Consider the following 25,726-nt stretch of genomic DNA (forward strand, 5'->3'; position numbering starts at 1 on the left):
TAATAATAATAATCATAATAATAATAATAGAGATACACCAGTAATACAGGCCTGCCTAAATTGTACCAGTTAAGAAAGGAACCCCCAACACGATTGATACGATTATAAACACCTTGTATGACATATTGGCCTGTACAACAGACCGATAACATGATAATTAAAAAAGAAAGATATTTAGACCAAAAAAGAAACAAGGAATCCCCTTCCTATGTTTGACTTGATAACCCACCTTAACTTGTCATTGTGACTGCTGGAAATGATAAGTAGTCCTTTCACTTTTTTTGTGGTTTTTTTGTTTTTTTGTTTTTTGTTTTTTTTACATTTTTGGTTAGAAAGTTCTCCGATCCATGAAGCGATCCTGAAAAGACAGTGTTTATTATAAAATTAGGCAAATGTCTGTCCCAGCTTTAAATCCTTCCTGTTTTGCTTTTGCTTTTTTTTTTTTTAATATTTTTCTTTCTCTCCCTTGTCCCCAGCAACACGGCGAGAGGATGCCCATCACATTTGCAGTTTATAAACCCCGCTGGCAGCCAATCCCACCGCACAGTGAAACAGGCTGCTGGCAGCACAGCTCAGCCCGGCTCACTGTGCCTTGGAGGCAGTAGTGGTGGTGGACGTGGCCCCGCTTGCAGAGGCCACCGTGAGGAGAGAGTTCTGGATGGACTCAGCTGAGGTGGAGGTGGCGTGAAGGCTGGCAACTGGTCCAGAGGCCCCTGCGGAGGCTGCAGCTGCAGAGACCAAGCTAACCGGGTTGCTGGTGAGCAGAGAAAGGTTCTGGGGGTTCAGGAACAGAGGGGCAGTTACGATGTTAGGAGTACCTCCAGCATTGGCAAACACCAAGTTTCCAGTTGCATCCAGTGATGTTATTGGAAGAGAGCCACCAGATGCAAGAGCTAAAAAAGGGAAAATTGAGCAGGGAGGAGATAATGTTAGCACTAAGCAACAACGCAAAATGTGCCTAGAAGCAACTGGTCTCTGCATTTTCCTTTCTCTGATACGCGTGCTGTCTGCACCACTAATTACACTCATCATATGTTGCTTTTTTAAAAAAATTACTTTTTATGAAGATTGGACAAGACCTTGCAGATACTAAAATGCTTCTGTTATCTGGTCCTAAACTAATTCTATCATGCTTTTCTTCAGATCTTGAAGTGCAATACTGCTCTGTTTCCTAGCACAGAAAACCTGTACATTCAGGCAATCTGTACTGGAAAAGGGTTGAGATGAGTGTTCACATGAAATGACAGCTATCACAAGATGAAGAAGGTCATGTAACCTTGAGCATAACATTTTAAATGTTGACATACAACCACTGTTAAAACTTGCTCTCACTGGTCTACAGGGTTCAGTCTGCCTTAGATTGTATCTGTGACACTTTATGAAATAGTTCTTTCCTGTACCCTGGAAACAAGATCTGTTAAGCTATTTCGAGGATATTTGAATACATAGGTTAGCTAGTTCTTTAGGCACTTGCGTGATCTAATTTTTACAGATGACACACTATGAACTCAGAACAACTCTAGCTAAAGTCAGTGGAAACGTCTGTCTGTGTGGCACTTCCCAAAATACATCTTTTACTCCTCTGAATAAGGAATTATGGATTTAAAGTTCTACATAAGGAGGTAAGTTGGTTGTTGTGGGTTCTTTCTAAATACATATGAGGACAAGAATTCAGGATCAAGTTTTGCTTGGAACTGCCCTCCTAACACACCTCAAAACAGCACAACTTTGCTCAAGCTTATGCTGGAAGAGCTATAAAAAGCAAATTTCTAACCTGCTGGAGATATATGCCAACAGAGGCAGGATAACAAAAAAAATTTCCAGATCACATTCAATATCTTAAATGCCTTCTGTAAATCTCTACAAGATCATACACAGTTCTAATCCTCTTTATGAAGTTGTACCTGCTTTTATCTCTGTGATACATAAAGTGTATTTGTGCATTTAAATTTTGTAAAAACTTTAGTCCTATAACATTTATGTTCAGTGCTGAGGAGTCAGTGTTCTTTTTTGGCAGAGAAAAACAAAGTACATAAAGTGAAGTTGTATGACAGCGATGCATTAAAACGAACACTACTGACCTTGAATAGTTGCCAGTGTACTGTTGCTCATCAGGGCCGGGCTGAGAGCACCACCTAATGTCCCTGGATTGAGACTGAGTAAGGCACCTCTGCAAGAAGCAAGATTGTAGAAGAAGAAACAAAGACAAAGGGAAGAAGTGTTACTTTTAAGAAAAGGTTGTCACTGCTCAGAAGTACACCATTACATTGTAAAAAAAAAAAAAAAAAAAAAAAAAAGAGGGGGGGGGGGGGGGGAACAGAAAGGAGAAAAGACCAGAGATTAAGGGATAACTTTAGTTTATTTTAGTTTTTCCTTCAGAATGTCTTGAGTAGATGTTGCCTTTCAGATGTCTGGTTAGTGACACGCCCAAAGTACAGGCACTGTAAATACATGACTTGTACTGAGTGTTGCTGTAAAATATTCTTGTAAAATATTTTGGGAAAACCGCCATCTGTTAGACAGCTGTCATCATCTCCCAAAATCAGATACAAAACATGTAAATCAAGAGGAATTGAAGAAACAAAGTGTCATCTCTCAGAGCAAGATTTTTAAAACTAAAACTTTAACAATACATCATCATGCATCTTTTACAGCTTCTTGCTTATGACAGAGAAATGAATACAGAGGTGTGAAGTGGGTCTAAGCTAACTCTCCATTTTACAATGAGTAGAACAGATTCTATGATTCAGGGGTAAGTTGTATCTCTTAAGCCAAGCTCTTCAGCGGGATGGATGACTTATCAAATAACAGCATTGCTGCAACACAGCTTTTTCATCTGTAAAATGAAAACAATATTTGTGTACATTGATGGGAATGGCCAATTACCATCTCTAAGTAAACCTTCAGAATTTGGGATAAATGACACTGAAATCACCAAGTAAACTCCCAGATAATAGCAATACATAAAAGCAATTTATCCCAAGAATTCTTCCCTCTCCTGTCATCTCACCTAAAAGGGTGTGAAAAATTAATCCTTACCCAGCTGCAAACTGCGAGGATGCCATCAAGCCTGGGTTCAGTCCTGCTGCAGCAGCCATGGCAGCAAGACTTGCATTTGCAGGCAACTGTGAAGCTCCTTGTAATGCGGCTGCTGCCGCTGTTTGCAACCCTGATGCCGTTACCATCACCTGGCTGGTCCCAAGAGGAGAGGACAAGGGAGTGGAGGTTGTCTGTGTTGTGCTGGTCTCACTGGCACTGGATGCCTCTGAAGTGGAGGCTGAGGCAGAAGGGGAAGGACTTGGGGAGGGTGATGTCACTGCTGAAGAAGCTGGAGGTGCTGTTGAAATCACTGTTGCCGTATTGTTGGAGGTGGTTTCTGTTGTGCCTAGAAGATTGATTCTGGTTAGATCAGTACAAAACACAAATATTACTGAACAGAAACCACTACCCACCTAAAATGAACTGCACATCCAACTGAAAGGGAGACAAACACACATTTCTGTAGGACCAAGAAGCACCAAGAGTCCAAATGAGAACCTCAGACTACAATGAAATGACACTCCCAAACAGGAGGCTGAGGAGCTCTAGAAGCTATCAATGGAATACAGCATATTTCATTCCAGCATCACCTGTGATTTTATCCCCAAAAAAGTCAACTGAATGGTCAGAGAGACTGAAGTTTCCTAGTGGAGTAACAATGACAAGAATGTCCTGGGATACGAGTGACCAATACTGAATGATTTTTTGAAGAGTTTAAAATGGGAAAATGGTTGAGGTTTTTGTGGGGGAAAGGGAAATCAGCCCTTACCTGTGACTGACAGACTAGTAACAGCAGGACTGGTCAGAGGGAGCACAGGATTGACAGTCAGGGTTGTAGCTGCACTGCTAGTCACAAGGCTTGGTGTGGTTGCCACCTGGAGGTCAAAAAAGAATACAACTGCTCAACTGTCAAGATAAAAAGAGTTATCTACTAAACTTGGATTTCTTTCTTCCCATCCTCAGCTGAGGAAGGCATCAGGGATAACACTGCATATAAACTTACTTTTTTGTAATTCCATTACTAATCATTCAGTGGACCAACTATAATACTTTCTCTTACCACCAACATCTTTATTCTTAATCATTCAGTATTTGAAGGGAGCTACATCTATTACATCCATACTGTCTCAGGACTGCAAGTTAGCCCTCCCTCTATGCCTCCCCAAAAGAGAGCACCTTGTTTTAATAGTTACTCTTATAGAATGAGTTACAAAATGTTACTTCTGCATGTTTATTTTTTTCTTGTCTAAACATCTTTTCAGCTCCAAATCTCTTTCTCTGATACAATTATTTAAATACCCCAGCATTACCAAAGGTATTTGGGGTAATGTGTTTACATGGATAAACAGAGTAACATTTTACTTTTACTCAACCAAACTATAAGCTCTACTTTGATAAATTTCCTTGTGCCAGAGAAGGATCTCTAAATTTTACAACATTCAAATCACATTAGCTAATTTTACTTGTGGACAGCTTATTACAAGAAAGCTACAATAAACTGAAGACATTACAGATAGAAAACACCCAAGATTTAAGGCTGGAGGAACTTGCTTATGAGGCAAAATGAAATATAAAGAGAGAAAGGACTTTTTGTGGACAAGAAATGGTGTCCAACAGTAATATTTGAAGGCTGTTATACATCAATGAGAGAAATTAATCCTTTAGAATTGCCCAACAAAACATAGCCAAGGATATAGGCTAAAACCTTCCTCCTTTCCCCTCTCTTACCTTAAGTTTATTGTCAGAGAAATCTCTCTCGTGCTGCAAATCCTCTTATAGGAAGTCAAATGTTTCATGCATTTTAAACAAGATGGGGCAACTGGGACAAATCTAAACTCTTTCTGCCCATCTCTAATAGTGTACACAATAAAGAAGAGCTAGATACATAGTACACTTCCCACTAATGCAGCCCAGTCATCGTATCTGTCACCTGTCCACCAAACAGTTAAGACCAAGGTCACAATCCATATTTCAGGGCAGGGAATGACCTAGAATTGATACAGCTAACCCTGTGGTTACAATGACTGACTTCAGCCAACGCAAAAGCAGGCTGCCATCAAAAGGAGCATTCCCCTCCAATCCTGCTTCAGAGCCCTAGTGCTTGTGCAGCCAGGCTACAAGTCAGATTGGTTATTTAGCCATATGGAAAATTCATCATTGTTCTTCACATGATTATTTGCAGTCAAACTAGTAAACTAAGGCCAATCATCCTATGGACACATAATCTCCGGAGCTGACACGAGGAACCAACAAAGCACATAGCCAGTGAAGGCTGGGGGCAGGAGGGCTGGAACATCCACATGAGTGGTAGCAGAGTCTTAAGAGAAGCTTACAATGAGTGAAAATGCTTAGTAAAACATCACTGAAAGAATGGAGACTGTGGTTAACACCTTAATTTCTTACATACAATGGAAGTTTATAATAAAAGGGAAATTTATTTAGGAAAGCTTTCTTAAGTTGCAGTCTGAGTAAACTTGCACGGTTACTAAAACACACTACCATAAATCTCACTATGTTCTGCTTTGGTAGCAAGGCATGCAACCTTGCTTTCCAATTGGGAAAAAAACAAACCAAAAACAAAAGACTAAGTACATTTAACACATCCCTTCCCCTGAAACTAAAGGTTGCATGCACACATCCTGAGACAAGGATGAGGGGAAAGAATGACATGTCACCAAAATTAATGGTTTAATGAAGTACTGGAGAATATTAGCTACTACAGTGATGAGGTTGGAATAAATACTACAAAAGGACAGCTACAGGCTACATAAATTCCACCACATTCCTATTAGCATAGCTACTATGAAATCTAATAGCTACTGTTTCTATTTATAAAAACAGACCTCCATGGACATTGGTAGCAAAGGAGCTGAAGGAACCTTGATGCATGTGTTTTGTTACTCTTATTTTCATGAAGTTTGTGTTTACCTGAGGCAAATACAAGTGTGGGAAATTAATTACATGAGTATTAGCTAAATTGTTCCTTTGTCCCATGTCTTTTTGTATATACATAATTCCTGACTAAAAGTGACAACAATGGTATCATTGGATTTGTGTGACTCCAAATGATACATTTTACTGCTGCTCATCTACTTATCAGAGCAGCCAGAATAAGAGGGGAGGGGTAGAGCTGTTAAGTATTTTTTTACTACTATTATTTTACAAAAACGAGTTTTGGTAAGAGAGAAAGTCCAGATGGGAACCACAGTTACTATCTGGAATATGTTCAAAGCCAATAACCCCAACTGCAAACTTGCTAGTCGGAATATTTACTCACAAGCTCACTAAATGAAACACCCAAACTGAAGGCCCAAGTAGTGCCTGATTGGTAAGCGTTCTCACTCTTATATAGTATGCAAACAGGATATTTAAAATGCCAGTAAAATATAACTTTGGGAGAACAAGTCTGCTGTACAAAGAACGTGTAGCATGTGCAACTTCCACAGTGAGCACAATAGAACTATCTCTTCCAGTGACCTTTGTTAACAGAGTTTCTTGATTCTTACCAGTGAGGTTGGGCAAGGGAAAATTGCTTTGATGGGCGAGCTGCTGGTTCCACCACTGCTGGGTGGGTTGATCCTTTTCTCCTTCTGGCGCCGGTTACAGAACCAAACACGGATCACCTCCTTCTCCATGTTTAGCTGGTCAGCTATCATGGTGATCTCATCCGAGGTAGGCTTTTGGTTCTGAGAAAAGGAAACAATACTTGAAAAGCTATGAAATTACCTTCAGAAGTTTTACATTATAGCTTCTTCTTCACTAGGCAGAAATCTGGATGGGCCATTTATATCCAGAATCTGGATACAGTAGAGATAGACCATGATAGATACTTCTGCCCTCCATATTCCTAGCTACAGGAACATTTCTACCAATAGTAAGCTGTGTAATGATGGGTAATGAAGACTAAGCTCACATGCTTATTTTTGAGAGATCTGACTTATGAGTTAATCCTTCAGGGAATTCTAGACCTTGATAAGGAAATCTTTCTTTCAGCACCTCTTGAAAAGGAATAGGAGACATTAACTATAGCAATAGCCAAATGAACCCCAAGTTGTCTAGACCTATAATGAAAGACAAGTAGATTGAATGGGCGACTTGAAGAGGCTATCTGCCTATACAGCTGCACAAAATGCCTAACAAGAGTAACAAGGCCAGCTAAAAAACACATTATGTATGTTTAGACTGTCACCCCATGTATCTATCCTCAGAAAGGGTAATCTGTTTTTCTTCTTTTTCATGTGCAGAATTATCAAGCTTAGATCTATGGCTCAGTATCTTGGAATGCAAAATCACAAAGTCAGTGAACTGCAAGAAGCAGTGAGTTTTTTTGAGGCAGTTGTGTTTTGTTTTTTTTTTTTTAAGCGAAGTGGATGTTGATTCATGCTTCTTGGCACAGCCTTTGTAATCACCTTGTTTAGTACAAGCACTCTCCTAAATAGCACAGTAATGGGTTCACTGGATAACAACTGTTAAGCAAAGTTTCTTCATTTCCTTATAGGCTGAGCAGAGAACAGGATCACTGACCTCCAGGAAACTCTTCTCTAAGGCCACACGTATGTTGGTCTCTATGCTGGTGCGTTTCTTCCTCCTACGGTTCAAGCCTTCATTCCCCAGCCCTGGAGAATTCAGGGCACTTGGGCTGGAGAGAGTTGAATCAGATGAGAGGTTTTCTGAAAAAAGAAAGTAACATAAATCAGGAGATTTTATTTGCATGCAGTGCAGTCTAATGCAAGTGTTCTTCACCTGTGCGAGGTATGTTAAAACCCACTCTATTCCAGATATATAGAGATTTCTGAAGATCATATGCGTTAATTGTTGTAAATTACACATATACTTGAAACTTACAAGCTGCAAGTAAGCCCAGAGGGCACTCTCTGCTCCTGTATGTGACCACAGTGTCTCTTCTACAATACCTATGCAAAGTCTGTCTCCCTTATCTCATTCCACCCCTCACTCGGTCACTGCAAGACATGGTTTAAAGAAAAAAAAGCAGTAACTGATATCCAAGAGCTGCAGCTGTAAGTCACAGGCAATTATGAAAAAATCTGAGCAGCCTAAAATTTCTTTTACCTGCTCTGCAATACCCTGGAGGAAGAAGAAGTTCATAGCCAGCTTCATAGTGTTCAACCTCTTCTCTATGGAGATCTTAGCAGATACTCAGTGCTATGCAGTTCTACTGAACAGCCTACACAGCTAGCGGCTCCCCTTCCTTAGCTTCACTAGGTCTCTAGCTGTCGACCCCTAATCCTCTCTTTTTGGCTCCACAGAAGAGCAAGGAGAGAACACACTTGACTCCACTTCATAGAAGAAACTGCAAAATAACTCAACAGGCAGGTTTCAGCAGGGAATTTAAACAAAATAATTACAGCTGGAGATCCCTCACTGCACTGGGGTTTGTGAGAGATAAGCAGGTGTCAAAGTTCACAATGCCTAAGACCATTCTGTTAGGCTCAAAGGGGCAAGTACACTCCGTTCATTATTTTCTAGTTTTTTTTTTTTTTCAGTAACGGCACCCATAAACGTGCCGAAACCCCTCTCCATCCTGAAAACCCCACAGAACAAGCTGAATTCTGCAGCAATAAATTCTCCAACACTACAATGTAGCGTAATGGAAGGGATCATCAGTATGCTTCTCCTGACCACTTTTACCTAAAAGTAGCCTTTAAAGTCACCTGAATCTTTCTTCCAGAGATTTTTCATGAAACTGAATCAGAGCCAAAGACAATGGTTCCCAGCTTCCAGGCTGTGAAGGACTCTGACACTTCTTATAGTCCTTAACTTTACAGATCCAAGTACTTCTTCAGGCTAGCAGGAAAAACAAACTATGATATTTCTTGCAGCACTGGACTTATCCAGTGTTGCTGGAAGGTTTGGTGACCACTGGCCTGTGGACTAGAGCACTCAGTGTGAAGATTTTGATGTTTTCTATCATGGATCTGTATCACCTAAAGATAACCCCTGTCAGCACAACAGAATGACACCTCCTTGTTTCAATGCAGGACAGATTTTCAACACTGCATCCAATTACTTTCAAAATTTCAGAGAATACCACAGGCACCAGCATAAAGCTCTCTCAATTTTGGTAAAAATAGGAAGGCACACACTGTCCCTGCCATCTGTTTAGCACATCCATCAGTTTTATATTATGTACAGTTGTATACTTGGAAGAAAAACCTGGCTGACAACACTCTTAAACACTTTCTATCCTAACACCTAGCACCACCATCCAAGCTCCTTTTGCTGGTAGAAAAAAAAAAATAAAAATAAAAATAAAAAAAAAGAACACTACCAACATTGGCATCATGAATAACTTATATCCCAGGAAAAGTTATTCTGGAAGGAAAAAGCAAAATCTAACCCACAAAAAACTCTTCCTATGGGGAGAAAGAGAGTGTTTATACAGACCCTTGCAGACAGATGAAAAGAACAAAAAAAAAGGGGTCTGGGAGGAGATGAATGCAATAAGCTCTGCCTACAGAAACAATGACCATGCAACCCTCTCTCTACTATACATCTGAAAAAGAAAGCTAGAAGAGGATTAGAAGTTATATGGATTAACATACACGAAGGAGGAAAACCATGACACACATTATACCTCACCCCATGCAACTATTCAGCTGGCTGCAGAACACAATTCTCAAAGTTCATATTGGAACGATTTTGGACGCGTATAGGCACATGAAAAGGGAAGTATGGACCCTTATTCCTACACCTTTATTTGTCCCGTGGACAGTTACAAAGATTGGTGGCTTCATAAAACCATAAGGGCACAAACGAAGCAGTTTTTCAGGGTTTTTCAGAATCCTAGTGATTTTGGTAGACTGGTAAAGAAATATGCAGACTCATTCACCTGCATCATTGAGCCACTTTTCCAGAAGTGGCTTTAACTTGCACATGTTCTTAAAGCTGAGGTTCAAGGCTTCAAAGCGAGAGATGGTAGTTTGGCTGAAGTCATTTCCATAGAGTTTGCCCATAGCGAGCCCAACATCACCCTGGACAAAGAAAGAGAAAAAAGGGATTCACTAATGTAGGCACTTCCAAAAGCAAGGATTCCTGTTACATTCTTGTGTTCTCTTAGTGACTCCACTGCTGCCTGGGATTTCAGTTTCACAGAAACTTGTTCAGCGCTACCAAGATTCATGCTAAAGAACACAATTATAAAGAAATGTCAAACTTCAGTTAGTTTAACCAGGTAACTCTTTCCAGGAAATCTGATTCCTTGTCTTCTTAGCATTATCACTGAGCAGAACATTCCAACGAATATTAACTCGTAATTTTTTTCTTAGTTCTTTAAAATAAGGCCAAGCTCTCTTTAGGAGCAGATTTAAGTATCTACATATTTCACAAAAGAAAACTTCAAATAAGCAGAAATGCAGTTAATTCATCTTCTCAAAGTAGTACAAAACACTCTTGAAAAGATGTCTGCAAGCATATATCACGCTTAAATAGATGCAAAAATATTCTTATCTGAACTTTTAGTATCTGCTGAGGTTCAAACCAAACTTCTCCCCAAAGATACACATTCCAAAGCAGACAAGAAGTTGAACCATTTCAAATAATGATTAACTGTAGTCCTCACTACCATTACCCATCTGCCAAAAAGCTATCCAGGAGATTCACAGACAGATGATCAACTCTTTACATCTGTTACTGCTTTTCAAAACTCAGCTTTAGCTAATATATATATATATATATACACACACACATATACAACTCTATGTAGTTTACACTTGGAAAGTCTCATTTAAAAAAAAAAATCAATCCATTCTTGATTGTTGCCATTAAAAACACCATAATATTTTCTTTTGTTTTAAAGCTGGAAGGTCCAGCCCTTTGAAAAAAGTAATTATTTTTTAAGGTATGCTATTTGGTCTAAAGTAATTTAATTTAGATTTTTAACACAAAAAAGTATGAAAAGTCTAGAAGAAGAAACTGAAAAGCTTGAGCATAGTTAGCAGAGTTTAATTGCAAGTGGGTTAGTTGAATTGTGCGTAAAGCTTGGTTTCTTTCCTTTTAGTCACATCCACAACCACAGCTTGATGTAAGTATACTAACAGCACGCAGAGGTGCCACACCTAAGCAAGAAAGAAAACAACCTTTGGTAAGCTTAGTAAATTGTGCAGGTTGTGTAAAGAAAACAACTTCCATCCTAGAAGAGGACCAGAACAATTGGTTTGTACACCCTTCAATCAGAGGAAACATAGGAACTCACATTTAGACCTCTACCTATATGCCAGGATTCCGTGCATTTTAAAACTCATAAATCATTGCAACAGAAGTAACAGGGAAGCTCTAGTGGGTTTATGAAGAAGAAAACCTGTCTACATAAACCATTTTACAGATAAGTTGATTTATGTCTTGGCAGGAAAGAGTTATAAAATTTGCTCCAATCCTCCAACTAAATTCTGGTATTTATGTTGTTCTTACTAACATTTGCCATTTGATTTGAAATGAACAGTTAAACATTTCTTTGTCAATAGTTTCCAGTGCCAAAAGGTGGCAGCATTTCAGCTGTATGTAGGCAAAAGAATTTACATATTCGGATGAAAATTTTATATATTGGGAGGGGCTACTGAAAGGATGGATGGAACACAGGATAAAGTACATACCTGTACATATCTGATCTACTTTGTAGGTTGAATGAAGCTCTGGTACTGAACTGAAACTGATTATAAGGCACATCACTGTTGTGTGTACCAGTCTGTTAAGAAGCTCAGATGGACTAGCAGAGGTAATACCTTTTACAGCACAAAAATAACATTTTCTAAAATGTTGCTCCATAGCTTGAATCTGTACCAACCAATTAGTCCCACACTTGCAATAATGCTAAGACGCAGTATGCTCACTGTGTCTCTGTATGTCAAACATGGACGTACTTTTAAGGAAAACCATTAAACAGAAGGATTTAAATCCATCACCCACTTTTCAGGGTGGGAGAAGAGACAGAACTGCTGAAGTTCAAAACCAGTTAAATTGCTCACAAGACAGAATGCAGTAAGTGATTAGTTTGCAATGCAAACTAAATCTTACAATTATTTTTGAAAGGCAAGGGTGGCGTGAGTCTGAAAAAGCTTACAGTACCACTGGAAATAAATTTCTTTTATCCTCTGAAAGGCAGTCTATTTATCCAACTATAGGAAACCAAAATAGAAGGGTCTCTCATTATCACCCAATTATGCAATTAAGTAGAAGTTATTAGAATGACCTAATTATATGCATACAAGCTCAGAGTAGGATAGGAGTGATCAAATGCAATTTTATCACTTTCTCAAGATTCCCCTTCTTTTAAGCTCAAAAGCAAATACTGAAATGCCAGCCTGAGCAGTTGTGTTCACTTTTCCTTACCATGAAAATTCACAACAGAGTCAATAAAGAAGGGTTAACTCATAACTTAAAGTCTAGTTGAGCCTTTATGATCATCTCAATGCAGGGCAGATTAAACATAATAACTAAAGATCTACATGAACCTCCTCAGTCAGGCTATAGGGAAGCTATTGTATTTTACTCTATTCTGTTCTGCTCTATTCTAGCTTTTGTGTGTGTCCATCACTTGCATTTCTGTGCCTCCCTCTAGTGGAAAGAAGGGAGGGAAGGAAGCACACATGCCAGCGAAATGCACTTCATTTTACTAAGAACATTCTGTTCTTGAGTTATAATTAAGATGCTGCCAGGGACCTTCATTATGAACCCTGATTATTCAAACATTTAGGACTTTGCCAGAAAAATAAATCTGACTTCAGCACATGCTTTCAGTGAGAGTAGATTTACTTATTCCGGGGGGGTGGGGTAGGGGAACAAATCACGTATATTGGACTGACTGCTCTGAGCTAAGACTTTTAAATACCTACTTTGATTGTTGCATGCTATTTCTTCCAGCAAAAGCATGCCTATGTTTACCACAGACTCCTGCCAAAATTGTTTACCTGGACAGCTATTTTTAATTTATCAGGGAAAAAAAATTCACTTTGATATCAATAAGAAAGGACTACTGGATCTAAGCAGAATTTCTCTTTAACAGAATAACAGAACCTATATATGCACTTTGTACTTTAATTGTACTCCTCATTCAACCATTTTCACTATGTTCAAGATTACTTTTCTTCTGCTCTATGGGTATTTCTGAGCTTTTAAGCAAACCAAAACAAACCGCAATTCCAGTTCTCCTCTGTAAGGAGAGAACTTCAAAGTGACAGTCCTTTCAGGTTTTGTTTAGGAACCTTAGCGAAAGCATTAAATACAGAAATCATTGATGTTTAATAGGAAAATACGCCTGAAAGATAAAAACCCTTTGACATCCAAAGCAACTCCACGGTTGTGACATACTTTTTAAATACACAGAGCAGTTAATTGTGCAGTATGATTTTTGGAACTTTGTACTTCTGAAGGCAGCTTTAAAGTGCTTTGTCCCATTCATTTTACATCCTATAGAATGAATAGTGCACATGCGATGACATCTGGAGCTGGTAAATGCCTGTACCTGCTGGGAAAATGGCTACGCTTTAAAACCAACAGGGAAGTAAGATGGATGCATGGCTTTTTCTGTTATTTCTTAGAAATCCCCTACATAAAGGCCAGAGCATAACCCTATTTAAGAAGGTTCTCCTACGAAAAGGTGGAATTGTAGTCTCCCTCCAGACTTGAAAGATGAGACCTCAGATTCCACACTGGCAAGCACTAAGGTACTCAGTCTCACCTGAGTGAATCCAAGTTTGATCCGTCTTTGTTTGAAAGTCTTGGCAAACTGCTCAAGCTCCTCAAGGTCACTGGGCTCCTCCAAGCTGGGAGTGTCAATTCGCTTTGGTGTTGACTGGCTCTGTGGAAGTGGCTGAATGGGGGTTGCTGCTATTGTGCGTGTTGGGGTTGCTGGCTATTAAGATGGAGAGCAAGGAAAAGAAGAAAATCAGACTTAAAAGAATCATCAGCCAAAAATTAAATTCAAAAAAGATATGTGAGGTATTTGTGAGAGAGAGCAATGAATTTGACATTTCCAGCAATCTGAAAGTTCCTCCAATTTATTTACATTCCTCTCAAGAACAAGCAATCACAATGCAGAAAACTGTACTAGTATGGAAGCCTTTTAAAGGCTCTGTCAGAACCAATTAAAGAGAAGTAAGACATGTTCAATGCAGCAGATAACCAACAACTTTTGCTTGCTACAGAAGCTGCTCAAAGAAAAGCTGAACACTCTTACTTGATATAGTTCTATCATTTACAGACAGCTTGGCATTCATCCCCTTTTTATCATTTTAAAATTGAATTTACTGCTTCTGTGAGGTGGCAGATTGTCATCAGCCCAAAAGATTCAAGTCTCCTATTTAATCTTGGAATAGTGAGCATATAGAGGGGCAGCAAGCATGCAGGTTTCCTCTAATGCCATCTCCTGTGACTGACTCAACTCTTCCAGTAAGGAAAAAATAGATCCCCCTCTAACCCTTCTGTTGATACTTGCAACAGTAAGAATGAATGAATACAAGAAATTAAGCAAAGGCAATGTGCAGAAAATAATTCCTTTTAAGTCACATTTTTCTTCTATATAAAAGGCTAATTTTCCAGGAAGTCCACATAAGGTTCGCTATTCCTGAACATTGGCAAGCATTTTGCTATGCAGCAACAATTAGAACCTGAAAAACCCTGAGCACCACAGAAAATATTCACAGGTATATTAAGATCTAGCATTGCACAGTTCAGGCTTTATGTGCAACAAGAACATTGGAAACATGTTTTGAGTGCATAACTCTACCTTCTTAGATGCCACAGATGAACTAAGATGCAGAGACAAATTGTTTACTCTAGTTAAATTGTATTTGATTCAGCTGAGGCTCTTAAGTAAAGGTGACTTCATGCTTTCATGTCCTACATCCAGTTCTGAAACTACGGACTCCTTTAGGGCAGATAAGAACAGCCTCAAGTCTCTGCAAAACTGCAGTACTATGCAGAGTCTATGCAAAGATCCAGACAGGGCTGTTCTAAAAGAAATGGCCTACATATAGCTGAGTCTTTATGTAGCTCCTTATGTTGTTTTTTTCTTGGGTTAGCACAGTACTTTGCAGTGCACAGCAGATGGTAGAGGGAGATCAGGATCTATAATTCCATTACTGGAGAAATAACATGATCTTGTATGATCTTTCTAGGATTGCAAATATATGTGTCACACTGCAAAGGTTTTTAATATTTTTTAATTTACGTTAAACATAGTGGGTAATTACTGCAATATGTCTTTACTGACTTCACCCCCTTTATATAATTTATTTCTGTCTAGTTTTGATACTTTTTTAAAATCCAGATATAAACTTTAGTAGGGAGTCATGCCGCTAACTGAGGCATGAACTACAGAGGTGAGACAAATTCCATTTTCCACATGGTGCATGAAAAATAGTATAGGTGGTATACTAGAAAATGTAGGTTTCTAAGACTCTGATAGACTCAGGCATCTTATTACAGATTAATAAATTCTTATATGTAACCAAGTTGGCAGGAACATACTGTATGATATTACATGGTATTTGAGAAACAACATGCAGTCATATAACTAAACTGCACAGTAAAACCCAGAGCGAAGCAAAATCAAATTTGCAGGCACATGCAACCTTAAAATTGCTTTTCTTAGAGTCTGAAAGCTTAACCATAGAGCTTTAATATTTTAACATACATCTAAAAGAGTATTTTAATGCATTTCTAACAATCTCTGCACTTTCACAGAAGGTAACCAATAAGACTGGCCATAACTTAGCAATAATAGAAAAACAACTAGGCTACAATAAAGACAGATTACCACTGCAACCTTTAGAAAAAAAGACACTTGTCAGTAATCCTCTTTTTGAGCCTTTTAGGTAGCCCATATCTTGCTCCTCTGATTGTCCAAGAAAGCCTTACAAGAAATCAAATTATGTTCTACTGCCACTATGTCAACATATCAATCATGGAAATTTTCAGCTAAATATAAAAATTTAGAACGTTAAATGCATAAAATGAGGAACATTAGTGTAGAAACTACAAAAGTGAAGTTACTGATATTTCAGCTCTACACTGAATCTATCTAGAAAGACAAACTCACTACTGTAGCTACAGCAGCTACTCTGGTAACCAAAACAAAGGGTCCATTCACTTGCAATAGTTCAAATCCCCTCAAAGCAATTAATGAACTGTAGAAATAAGCCTGACCTGCGAGGCAAGGGTGATGCTTGGCTGAGACTGCAGGAGGTTGGCTTGGCTTTGCTGAGGTAGTTGCGTTAAGAGATTTTGCGCTTGCAGGAGACCTGGAGAGAAAAAGGTGTGTTCGGTTTGTCATTTAAAATACTAAAACATAAAATGAGGTGAAACAAGGCTCTTGCCAAAAAATGAAAGTTACAAAAAATTTTGAGACGCAAGCCTTCCTTTCATCCCTGCATAGGTATCTTCAGACTTTGTACTTTTCAGTCCAAAATCCCCTTGCATTTTCCTGAAGTAGATGTGGTGACAGTGGTGTAAAAGAGAGAAGTCTGTACTAGTCTCCTCTGCAGAAAGAGTTTGTAATGATCTAGGTTATCCCAATTCTAGGTGCGGGATCATTTATTGTCCCTTTCAGCTTGCAGATTTTGGGTAAACTTCTTCCTGTAACCAACAGCTGACCAAGAATTAGGAAGCCATATAAAAATAAACAACTGAACACTAACCAGTTCAAATCCAACAAGTGAATACTAATCAAAACCACAAATCTGGCTCCCTGATCACCCTTCTTCCTCTCCATATCACCCCATGCCAGCTGCCTAATAAGAAGGCAACTTTCTCAGGCAAACTTAAGCAGACAAGCACCAGAAGACAAAACAAGCCTAGATAACCTCCTGGTTGAAATAAAGAAGTAATCAGGCAAGATACTGAACTTTGTTTAAATTGCACAAATAGAATAAACATCATACTGAATATATGAAAACCCCTGCTATTATAAAAAGCTGACAACGTTAAAGAACATCTATGACTGATGCAGCCAATATATACAATATGCTGTAATTCTAAAAATAAATTCTCTTACAGTTTGCTATTTGTACGGTTTATTAAATCTCTCAGGAAACTGAGATATACACTTGTGTCTATACATTTTAACTAGAACCTATCTGATTTTTTTTTTGCATTTCTAATTCTAAAATTGATAACTTTTTAAGACTTAAGTCTTACAAGAATATAACCACAGTTAGTCAACTCCCTCAATTTTATTGTGAAAAATATTACTGTTATTCTTTAGATAACTCCTGGCTATGTCTATCTATCTCCCCTATAGTAATTTAAGAACCTGACTAATTAAACCTACGCTTAATAAGCATCTTCAATACACTAAATTCCTAAAACCGGAGGGGAACAATGGCACAACAACAACAGATAGACATTATGGCCACTCAGAGAACAGAACACCAAGTAAGTACCACCTCAGTGCTATAATTTGAGTTTGGTATGGTCTGTTGTGGCTCATCAGCCAGCTGATCAATCAGGGCACACCACTCATGACCAGCTACCTCTTATCAGAATACAGGTAGGGGACAGAGGAATTTAGGACTTCATAAATATTGAGTGAGAAACTGGATGTTTTATGTGAGGTTAAGACCATAGGAGACATGAAAAGAGGGACTACCATAGGTAGGAAGGAGAAAATGTATCCTTAATGAGAGATAAACAACTACAGAAGAATTGTCTTCTGACAGTGATATTACTGTTACTTTTTTTCCCCCCCACAAAGCATTGAATATGTATTTTAAATAGAATGTGTTGCTATCAAAATGCTCAAAACCTACAGAACAAAACCAGCTGCTTATGCAACATAATAGCATAGCATAGACAACTATGTAAATTCACTTTGCACCACATAATCAACATGTTCCAGCTGTGTCTTTGAAAAGCCACAGAGAGGGAATGGATCAGCTTATGGAACTTCCAAGACAGCTACTTACTACAGCTACACAGTGCTTTTTACAATACAAATATTTGTTTACTTGAAAGATTATTTCAGCTGCACAAATCTAAATATTAATTACTAAACAGTCACTTCTAAGCGAAGAGGTTTTGACCTTCATTTAGTGACAGTGAATTTTAACTGACAACTTGAAATACAAAGGGGCAAAGCCATCACACCAACACTATAGAGTAGCTGATCAACAATGGAACAAAAAATAGGTAGCTGATAGTGACTACATATGACTTCTAGTCCACTGGTAACACTGCTGACCACAAGTTACTGACTAATCTTATGACTGTAATCAGAGTAATTAGGACTGTCCTTTTGTGATTTTTTTTTTTTTGTCCTCAAAGAAATCCTAGAGGATGTTTTTCTGGCAATAACACTTTTGCTGAAGAGTACAAGATGACTACACTCTTCCTTATTTTATTCTCACTCATATGTTCTGAAGTAATTATCACTGAAGGACAGTATAAAATATTCTGAACTTGTTTCATCTACTCAGTTTCTACATCATTTTATCCTATTTCAGAAACACTGACACATGGTGTCTCGGGCAGAAACTGGAGAAAGAACAAGTTAGCTCAATCTGCAGCTGACTGAAATAACGATCAGGGGATGGGGAAAGCTGCTGAGCTGCTCTGGCAAAGTATGCATCTCTTACACTGATTTACTGTCTTTTCAGACAGTTACCATGCACACACTTTGGACTCTTGTTGGCTTCCATGAGTGGGCAGCTGCAGTTCTGCTCTTTTCAGATGACTTGTACTAGTCTAAGCTTCACCTTTAGTTTTTTTATTAGAAAAAACTACTGGTCCCCACTTTGGTCCCAGATAACTTCAGTGACTTAACTTATAGGGCACATAGCACAGACTTTTAAATACACTGTAAATCCAAAACTATGCCTTTTAGGCAACTGCTGAGACATTGGTGTTTCAAACTTCACTGTTTCCTCAGGGACTCCCACTAACATCAATACGGTTTAACATCTTTATTACCAATAAGGCTGATGGAACAAAATACATTGTCAGCAAGTTTGTGGACAACACCAAATACAGGGAGAGTGGTCAATAGGCCAGAAGTCAGGGTCTAGGCAGGCTGGACAAATGGAACTTCATAAAGATCAATGCAGGAAGATGCAGTGTCCTGCATGGGGGCTGGAATAACCCTGTGCAGCAATACCGGGTAGGCAGTGGCTGGCTAGAAAGCAGATTCACAGAAAAAAGACCTGTGGGTCCTGGAGGACAATAAGATGAACCTGAGCCAGCAGCACGCCCTTACAGTGAAAACAGCCAACCACATCCTGGGCTGTATTTGCAAGAGTGCAGCCAGCAGGTCAAGGGTCGTGACTCTTCCCCCCATTTGGCACTTATGAGACCACACCCGGAATACTGTGTCCAGCTTCGGGCTTCCTAGTACAGGACACAATGACATCCTGGCTTTTGTACATTCAAGGCCCACCAGGGTGGTTAACAGGCTAGAACACCCATACAAGGAACAGTGGGCTGGGTTGCTCAGCCTTATGAGCAGACTAAGGTGAGATCCTACTGCTGCTTTCAAAGAAAGAAATGGACTTTTCTTTAGGGTGCACAACGAGATGCAACAGATGTAAGCTGGAACATGGAAAAAACTCTGACTAGATATAAGGAAGCTCTTTTTTTTTGTTGCTATGAGAGTGGTCAACTATTGGGGCAGGTACTTGAAGAGGCTGCAGCATTTCCATCCTTGGAGATGTTCAAAACTCAACTGGCCAAGGTGCTGAGCACCCTGCTCAGCTGGACCTGCTTTGAGCAATACTCCATGACCTCTAGAGGTTCCTTCCAACCTACATGATTTTTTTTTAATCTATACAAACTAATATTGTACTCACATACTTAACTTTACCAGGGTAGTATTTCTAGCCCCCTGCTTTGGGTTTTAAGAGCTCAGTGGTATCATTGCATGATATATGGCATACAAATCACTTCCATGATGCTCCCAAGGAACGGCAGCATGGAGATAGACAAGAATTTATGCAAAAGTATGATGCTTCAAGGTATTTTTTTAATAGTTAAAGTATATGCTTCTGCCATCACCCAGGACATTTCCTGGTAATGTCTATTAAGTAGCATGAATAATGGCCCAAGCCAAAAAATTCTTCCTGCCAGCCAACAGTCCTCAAGGACTGATCTCAGGTTCAGTTGTTACTGTCTAAAATTAAACAGGAGATAAAACAAACATTCAAGTGTATATTTTTTCAGCACAATTTTTTAAAAGTTGGCCCAGAAGCATAATACATAATTCATCCCTAACTGATCTCCCAAAACAGTGAATTTTTTCAACTAAGAACTTGACTGCTTCTTCTCTGTCAAAGCTGTTCATCTTCTCACAGACATATCCTGGGAATTTGCTTGTAAAACAAAGCCATGACAATATCATAATTCGATTAACTGGAAACAACTGAAAGGGAGGAAGGAGGGTATCATCGCACATATTACATACAGTGCCTTTTTATCAACTTTCCTGATCACTGTTGACGCAAAGAAACTTCTGGACATGTTGGTGTACCTCATTTTAACAAATCCAGATCTTCCAAAATGGGGACTCGCAGTTGGAATTATAATGGGACCCAACACAGGAGAATACTAACCTATACCTTCCTACAAATCTCTTACACTAAGATGTCAAACTGCTGCATGCTCCTGAACCTTTTGCAGTATCCAGGTACTCTTTAAGATCAGTTCAAGAACATGACACAAATATGCTGAAGTTGGTGAACTGCAGGTTTGAAGAGTATCCATGTGATCCATGCACAGCTGCTACCACACTACTTCAATGTAAGACAGCATTTTTACCCATTGATGCTGTTCAGATAGTTAGAAGCAAAGACTTGATTTCAAAGGGGACAGTAAAAAGCATTTAACTCATATCTTGGTAATGGGTGTTTGCAGCACAGGGGAAAAAGTCACAATTTAAAACACTTCTTCGAGTTCTTCCTCATTCCACTGCAAGCTCTCCCTTCTTATTTGGGGAATGAGTTTGAGTCAGCTACATTTTATTCAACTGCTGCATCAGCAAATATGCTGTCATTAAGAGTCTCTTGACAATGAAAAGCTGGGTTTCCTCATTGCCATATTGAGGGGACCAAAGCACTGTGACCTTGTTCACATAGAATATTATGAAAAAAATGAGGAGGAGTCCTGTAAGGGCAGTGCAGGTGCACAGTCTCAAATGAGATGAGTGTCCATGTCCTGGTTTCAGCCGAGACAGAGTTAATTTTGCTTCATAGTAGATAATGTGAGGCTGTTTTGGATTTGTGCTGAGAAGGCGGCTTACAAATTGGATGCATCCAAGAACAAACATGGGGAATTTCATAAAATCATGGAATGATTTGGGTTGGAAGGGACCTTAAAGATCATCCAGTTCCAACCCCCATCCTCGCCATAGGCAGGGACACCTCCCACTAGACCAGGTTGCTCAAAGGCTCATCCAGCCTGGCCTTGAACACCTCCAGGGATGGGGCATCTGCAACTTCTCTGGGCAACCTGTTCCAGTGCCTCACCACCCTTTACAGGAAAAAATTTCTTCTTCATATCTAATCTAAATCTAACCTATTTCAGCTTAAAACTGTTACCCCTCATCCTGTTGCTGTACTCTCTAAGAAAGAGTGCCTCCCCATCTCTCCTGTAGGCCCCCTTTAACTACTGGAAGGCCACTATAAGGTCTTCCCGGAGCCTTCTCTTCTCCCAGCTAAACAACCATACCTCCCTCAGCCTGACTTTAGGTGTCTTCCAGCACCCAGTGCAGGGAGCTGCACTCTGATTTATGGTACCAGAGGCCAGCAGGGTAGGTAGCACCATTTAACATTCATTATCTCATTAAAAAAATGTGTTTGGTTTTTTATTTAATGATACAAGTGAAGTCTCAAAGTCTACAGGACAAGTATGCAAGAGAACAGGACTGGATTTGGCTTCCTACCATCATTCCAGGTATTTTTACAATTAAAAAAATGAAATCCTAAACAAGGTCTTTAATAATAAACAGCAATAACTCGATAATAGCAGTCCCAGTTTCAATGTTTAAAGCTATTTAGTAGTTTGTCTTCTACATTTGCCTTTCTGGATACTTTCTTTACAAGTACTCTTTCTAAACCCGCTCTCTCCCCTTGGCAATGATGCAGTCTTTTCTCAGATCTTAACAACTTAGGTTTGCAAGATTAATTTAAATGAAATGCATCACCATTTCCCCTCTCCATTCAGATTTTTACTGATATGATTTTTATTGGCAATATCTTCCGAGTAGAAAGGAGAATGTTCACCTGATGAGGGTAATATATTTTTAAGCAGCAGTTATAATTGCAGTAAAGAATGTTGAATTGATTATTCTAGAGACAGATCTATTACTTAATAGAACAGCTAGAAGAGGAATAAAGACTGTACAAGGTGCTACATTCCTGCCTGTGACTTTAAGAATAACATGGGAACAATAGTTGCTCCAAATAAGAAATTGTTCCAAAATTCTGTTTCTATTCAATCTTCTGCATATCTGCTGAGGCTTGAAACAATCCCTTCAGTTATGATGTTATCTATTACAAGCCGTGAAAACCAGGAACTTCACAATTTGTCATGTAAGACACTGAGTAACCAGAAATCATGTGGAAAAGGAAGATGACTACATTAGACTTATGGCAGTGGATTTATGGGGAGAATTTCACATTTGCTGCTATGATCTATATTGTGTGTTGAAGAAAGACAGCAGAATAACATCCTCATTGTTGATTAATATTTAGGTATTGAATTTTCTAAAATTTTTCAGATGATGGATCTAAGCCATGACATTCAACCCCTTCCAAGAATTTAAATTTGATTGCTGATGATTGCATTACTCTGCACCATATCACCTCTTCAAGTGAAAGAAGCTTTTTCCTACCAAATGTTTACATGTCCTCTACGGTCTTTCTTAGAGATACTATTCTTCACTTATTTCCCTCAAAACTATTCTCTTGTATTAAAAACAATGTTTCTCATGGACATGACTACATGTCCTGTGCAAAATATGTAGTGTAGTCTCTAAAGCAGCAGATTTCTTCCAGAATAGATAATATATTCAAAAATACCAGTGAGGCATCCAGAAAAATCTGAACACTGTTGGTTTTAAAGAAAACTCTATGCTAGTTTCTTCAGAATATTTATTATGAAGTTGACTAATGGAGGAATAGGACAAGAACAACATTGAAAAGTCAGCTGCAACAGCAAATAAAATAAAAATACACTATTTCTCAATCTTTCTCATAAATGATAACATACTGTTTGAGATGTTCTAACAATAACCATGAAATACTGCAAAAAGCCATACCAAAAAGTGAGATAAGGGGTATTATGACATACATGTTGCTTTATCATTGAGTGCTCATGAAGAAAATTAGATCCATTCAAGCATTTCAGTTTGGAAGGTTGTCACGCATTTATGGCCTATGGTCAGAATACAGAATATAAATCTTCCTACATTTTTGAGCTATTCAGTTGTCCAGGCTGCACATTACCAGTAAAACATGGTGTTTCTACACATACTGTGTCACTGATGACAGCAATATGCAGGTCTTAAATTGCAGTGAAGAAATCATTTTCAGAGATGGTCCCTGGAAAAGGTACTATGAAAACCGCTTCTGGTAGTTCTTCTACTTCAGGAGATTTTAAACAAACAAAAAGCCTTCCTTCCTTTCTATAATGCAAACAACTCATTTTGAGATACAAATATAATTTGCTTCTCTTAGCTTCCTTCTTTGTAAAGCATCTTCAGAGATATTTTAGAAAACCGGCAGAAGTTAGCTGAAATATGCAGGCAGACATTAATACCAGTGAGTTTTTTCAAAACAATGCTTTTGTGTTTGCCATTTTCCTTAAAGGAATTTATTTAAAAAAAAAAAAAAAAAGACTATTTTAAAGAATCCTTGAACTTAGTTTTGGTGAGGTTTAATTTCTTCTAGAAAAATACATTATAAGCTTGTAAGTTCTGCTTCATTCTAAGAAACTAGTACATCACTAAATGCCTCCATGAATAGTCTTTTAGCCATTTTGTACCAGTGGTGGTATAAAAGCTCTCCTAAGTCAAGTCCTATTGAAAGAAAGTTAATTTTCACTAACTGTTTATTCAAATGTGAGAACATTCAGACAGTGAGAGAGCTTCAGCATAATGGAAATCCAGTTCTATCCAAGTCATAGCACGTAAGAAGGAATGATGCATGAAAAAATTGAAAGGAAAGGAAGAAAATTAGGTGCAAAGAGCTGCTTTACAGGACAGTCAGGCTCTGGAGGACTCTTCAAGCGTAACAGGATTTGCCTTCTGAGCAAGAATCTTTGGATTACCAGACCTGAACAACTGAGCAGAGTTCATGAAGAAGAGAAAGAGGGAGAAAAAGACCACTGGAGTATATCAGCATAAGAGGCCATGGCCAAATACAGTTTTCTGTGGGCATCAACAAATGGGGTGCAATCTGTACTGTGACACATTGCAACTTGAACACACTAGTTCTTAGAGAAAAGTTCCTTTACAACATCTTAAGTGGTCTGGCACACTACCACCTACCACTGCCTTGGTTTGCCTTTACCATGGTAAGCCACACCCAGTATATTGCCAAAACCTTACTTCGAAGAGTTGTTATACAAAAGCAAGCATTCTAGCTCTTTTTCCAATGTGTAAGTATTATTTCATTTTATGACAAAATTCACTACATCCTCTTTAGGTTTAAGGACTTTTCTAGTCTGCCACAAGGACTCTTGATTTTATAATCTTTTACAGTCTTAGAATTTTGTAGCCCCTTTAGCATCTACCTAATCCAGACAGCCCACATGCCCTCCAGGCCTCCACCTCCTAGGATTCTGCCTTTGAGTTCTGGAGAGTTCTCTTCTCCAAGTTCTTCCCAGTAGGCTTCCTTCTTGAGAGCCTGACTCAGAAATTCAGATGCTGCAGTATTTCCCAAGAGGCCTTGTTGTTAACAGATGTTCCCATGGCATGATCTCTGGATTGGTCCTCCTTGAGAAGTGAGCTACACAAACGTTGACAAGGCTGAGGTCTGACACCCAGAAAGGGACAACCTGTTTAGAGTCTCCTAATTGCAACAGCATGATTTCTCCTGCAGAATATCAACAGTTAGTGAAGGTGTATGAACCACCTCAGTTGCACCTTCTCCTCTGAAAAGCTATGTATTATTTTCTTTTCTGGCAAGGAGCACTTACCCTGCTGCCCCTGCGGTGTTTGTGAGATGATGAACTGTGCTGGCTGCAAGTTGGTTGTTGGATGCACCAACACAAACTGTTGCAGGTTGAGATTCTGCTGCTGAAGCTGCTGCAAGTGCTGCAAATCCTTAAGGAAACAGGGGAAGGGGAAAAAAAGGGGGGGGAGACAAAGACAAAAGGGAAAGAAAGAGCTGTGTGTTAGACATTTAAGTCAGCCATGACTCCCAATGTAACTAGATTTCCTATCAACCAGTTACATTCTAACATCTGGAGATAAAAGTGGAATAAAAGTGGATTTCAAACACAGCAGTCCTGCTACTGAATAACCTTTAGGTTGGCAATTTGCATTTCACTGTCCTTCATAAAACCAAACAGAAATTGTTTGCTAAATAACCCACCAAAATATTTCCAGCACTTTTCTGCTTTTAAAAAGATAAAAATCAATATCCCTCTCCCCCAAATGCATAAGTTTTCAAATACTTTAGATTTATCAGCACCTGGATTTCTCAGACTTATTTTTTGAGGATGCAACTCTGCTACAAAATTCATT

General features: G+C 38.9%; 1 protein-coding gene across 3 annotated transcripts in view; it reads right to left on the bottom strand.

Annotated features, from left to right (window-relative positions):
* Nucleotides 1-310: 310 nt before the first annotated feature.
* Nucleotides 311-25,726, bottom strand: part of POU2F1 (POU class 2 homeobox 1) — a 45,619-nt gene continuing 20,203 nt past the window's right edge. Inside the window, exons 6-16 of one of the 3 annotated variants that reach the window (XM_010081154.1) lie at nt 25,177-25,303; nt 16,201-16,295; nt 13,733-13,906; nt 9,890-10,031; nt 7,564-7,709; nt 6,546-6,725; nt 3,809-3,914; nt 3,040-3,385; nt 2,082-2,170; nt 503-893; nt 311-461 (exon numbers count right to left, since the gene is read on the bottom strand). In XM_010081154.1, the coding sequence (XP_010079456.1) occupies nt 583-893; nt 2,082-2,170; nt 3,040-3,385; nt 3,809-3,914; nt 6,546-6,725; nt 7,564-7,709; nt 9,890-10,031; nt 13,733-13,906; nt 16,201-16,295; nt 25,177-25,303 (1,716 nt within the window). In that variant the 3' untranslated portion in view covers nt 311-461; nt 503-582. Of the gene's footprint in view, nt 894-2,081; nt 2,171-3,039; nt 3,386-3,808; nt 3,915-6,545; nt 6,726-7,563; nt 7,710-9,889; nt 10,032-13,732; nt 13,907-16,200; nt 16,296-25,176; nt 25,304-25,726 lie in introns of all 3 variants that reach the window. The other 2 variants (XM_010081156.1, XM_010081155.1) reach the window with 2 other exon arrangements.

The sequence above is a fragment of the Pterocles gutturalis genome, unplaced genomic scaffold, assembly GCF_000699245.1.
Source record: "Pterocles gutturalis isolate BGI_N339 unplaced genomic scaffold, ASM69924v1 scaffold10034, whole genome shotgun sequence".
Classification (NCBI taxonomy): Eukaryota; Metazoa; Chordata; class Aves; order Pterocliformes; family Pteroclidae; genus Pterocles; species Pterocles gutturalis.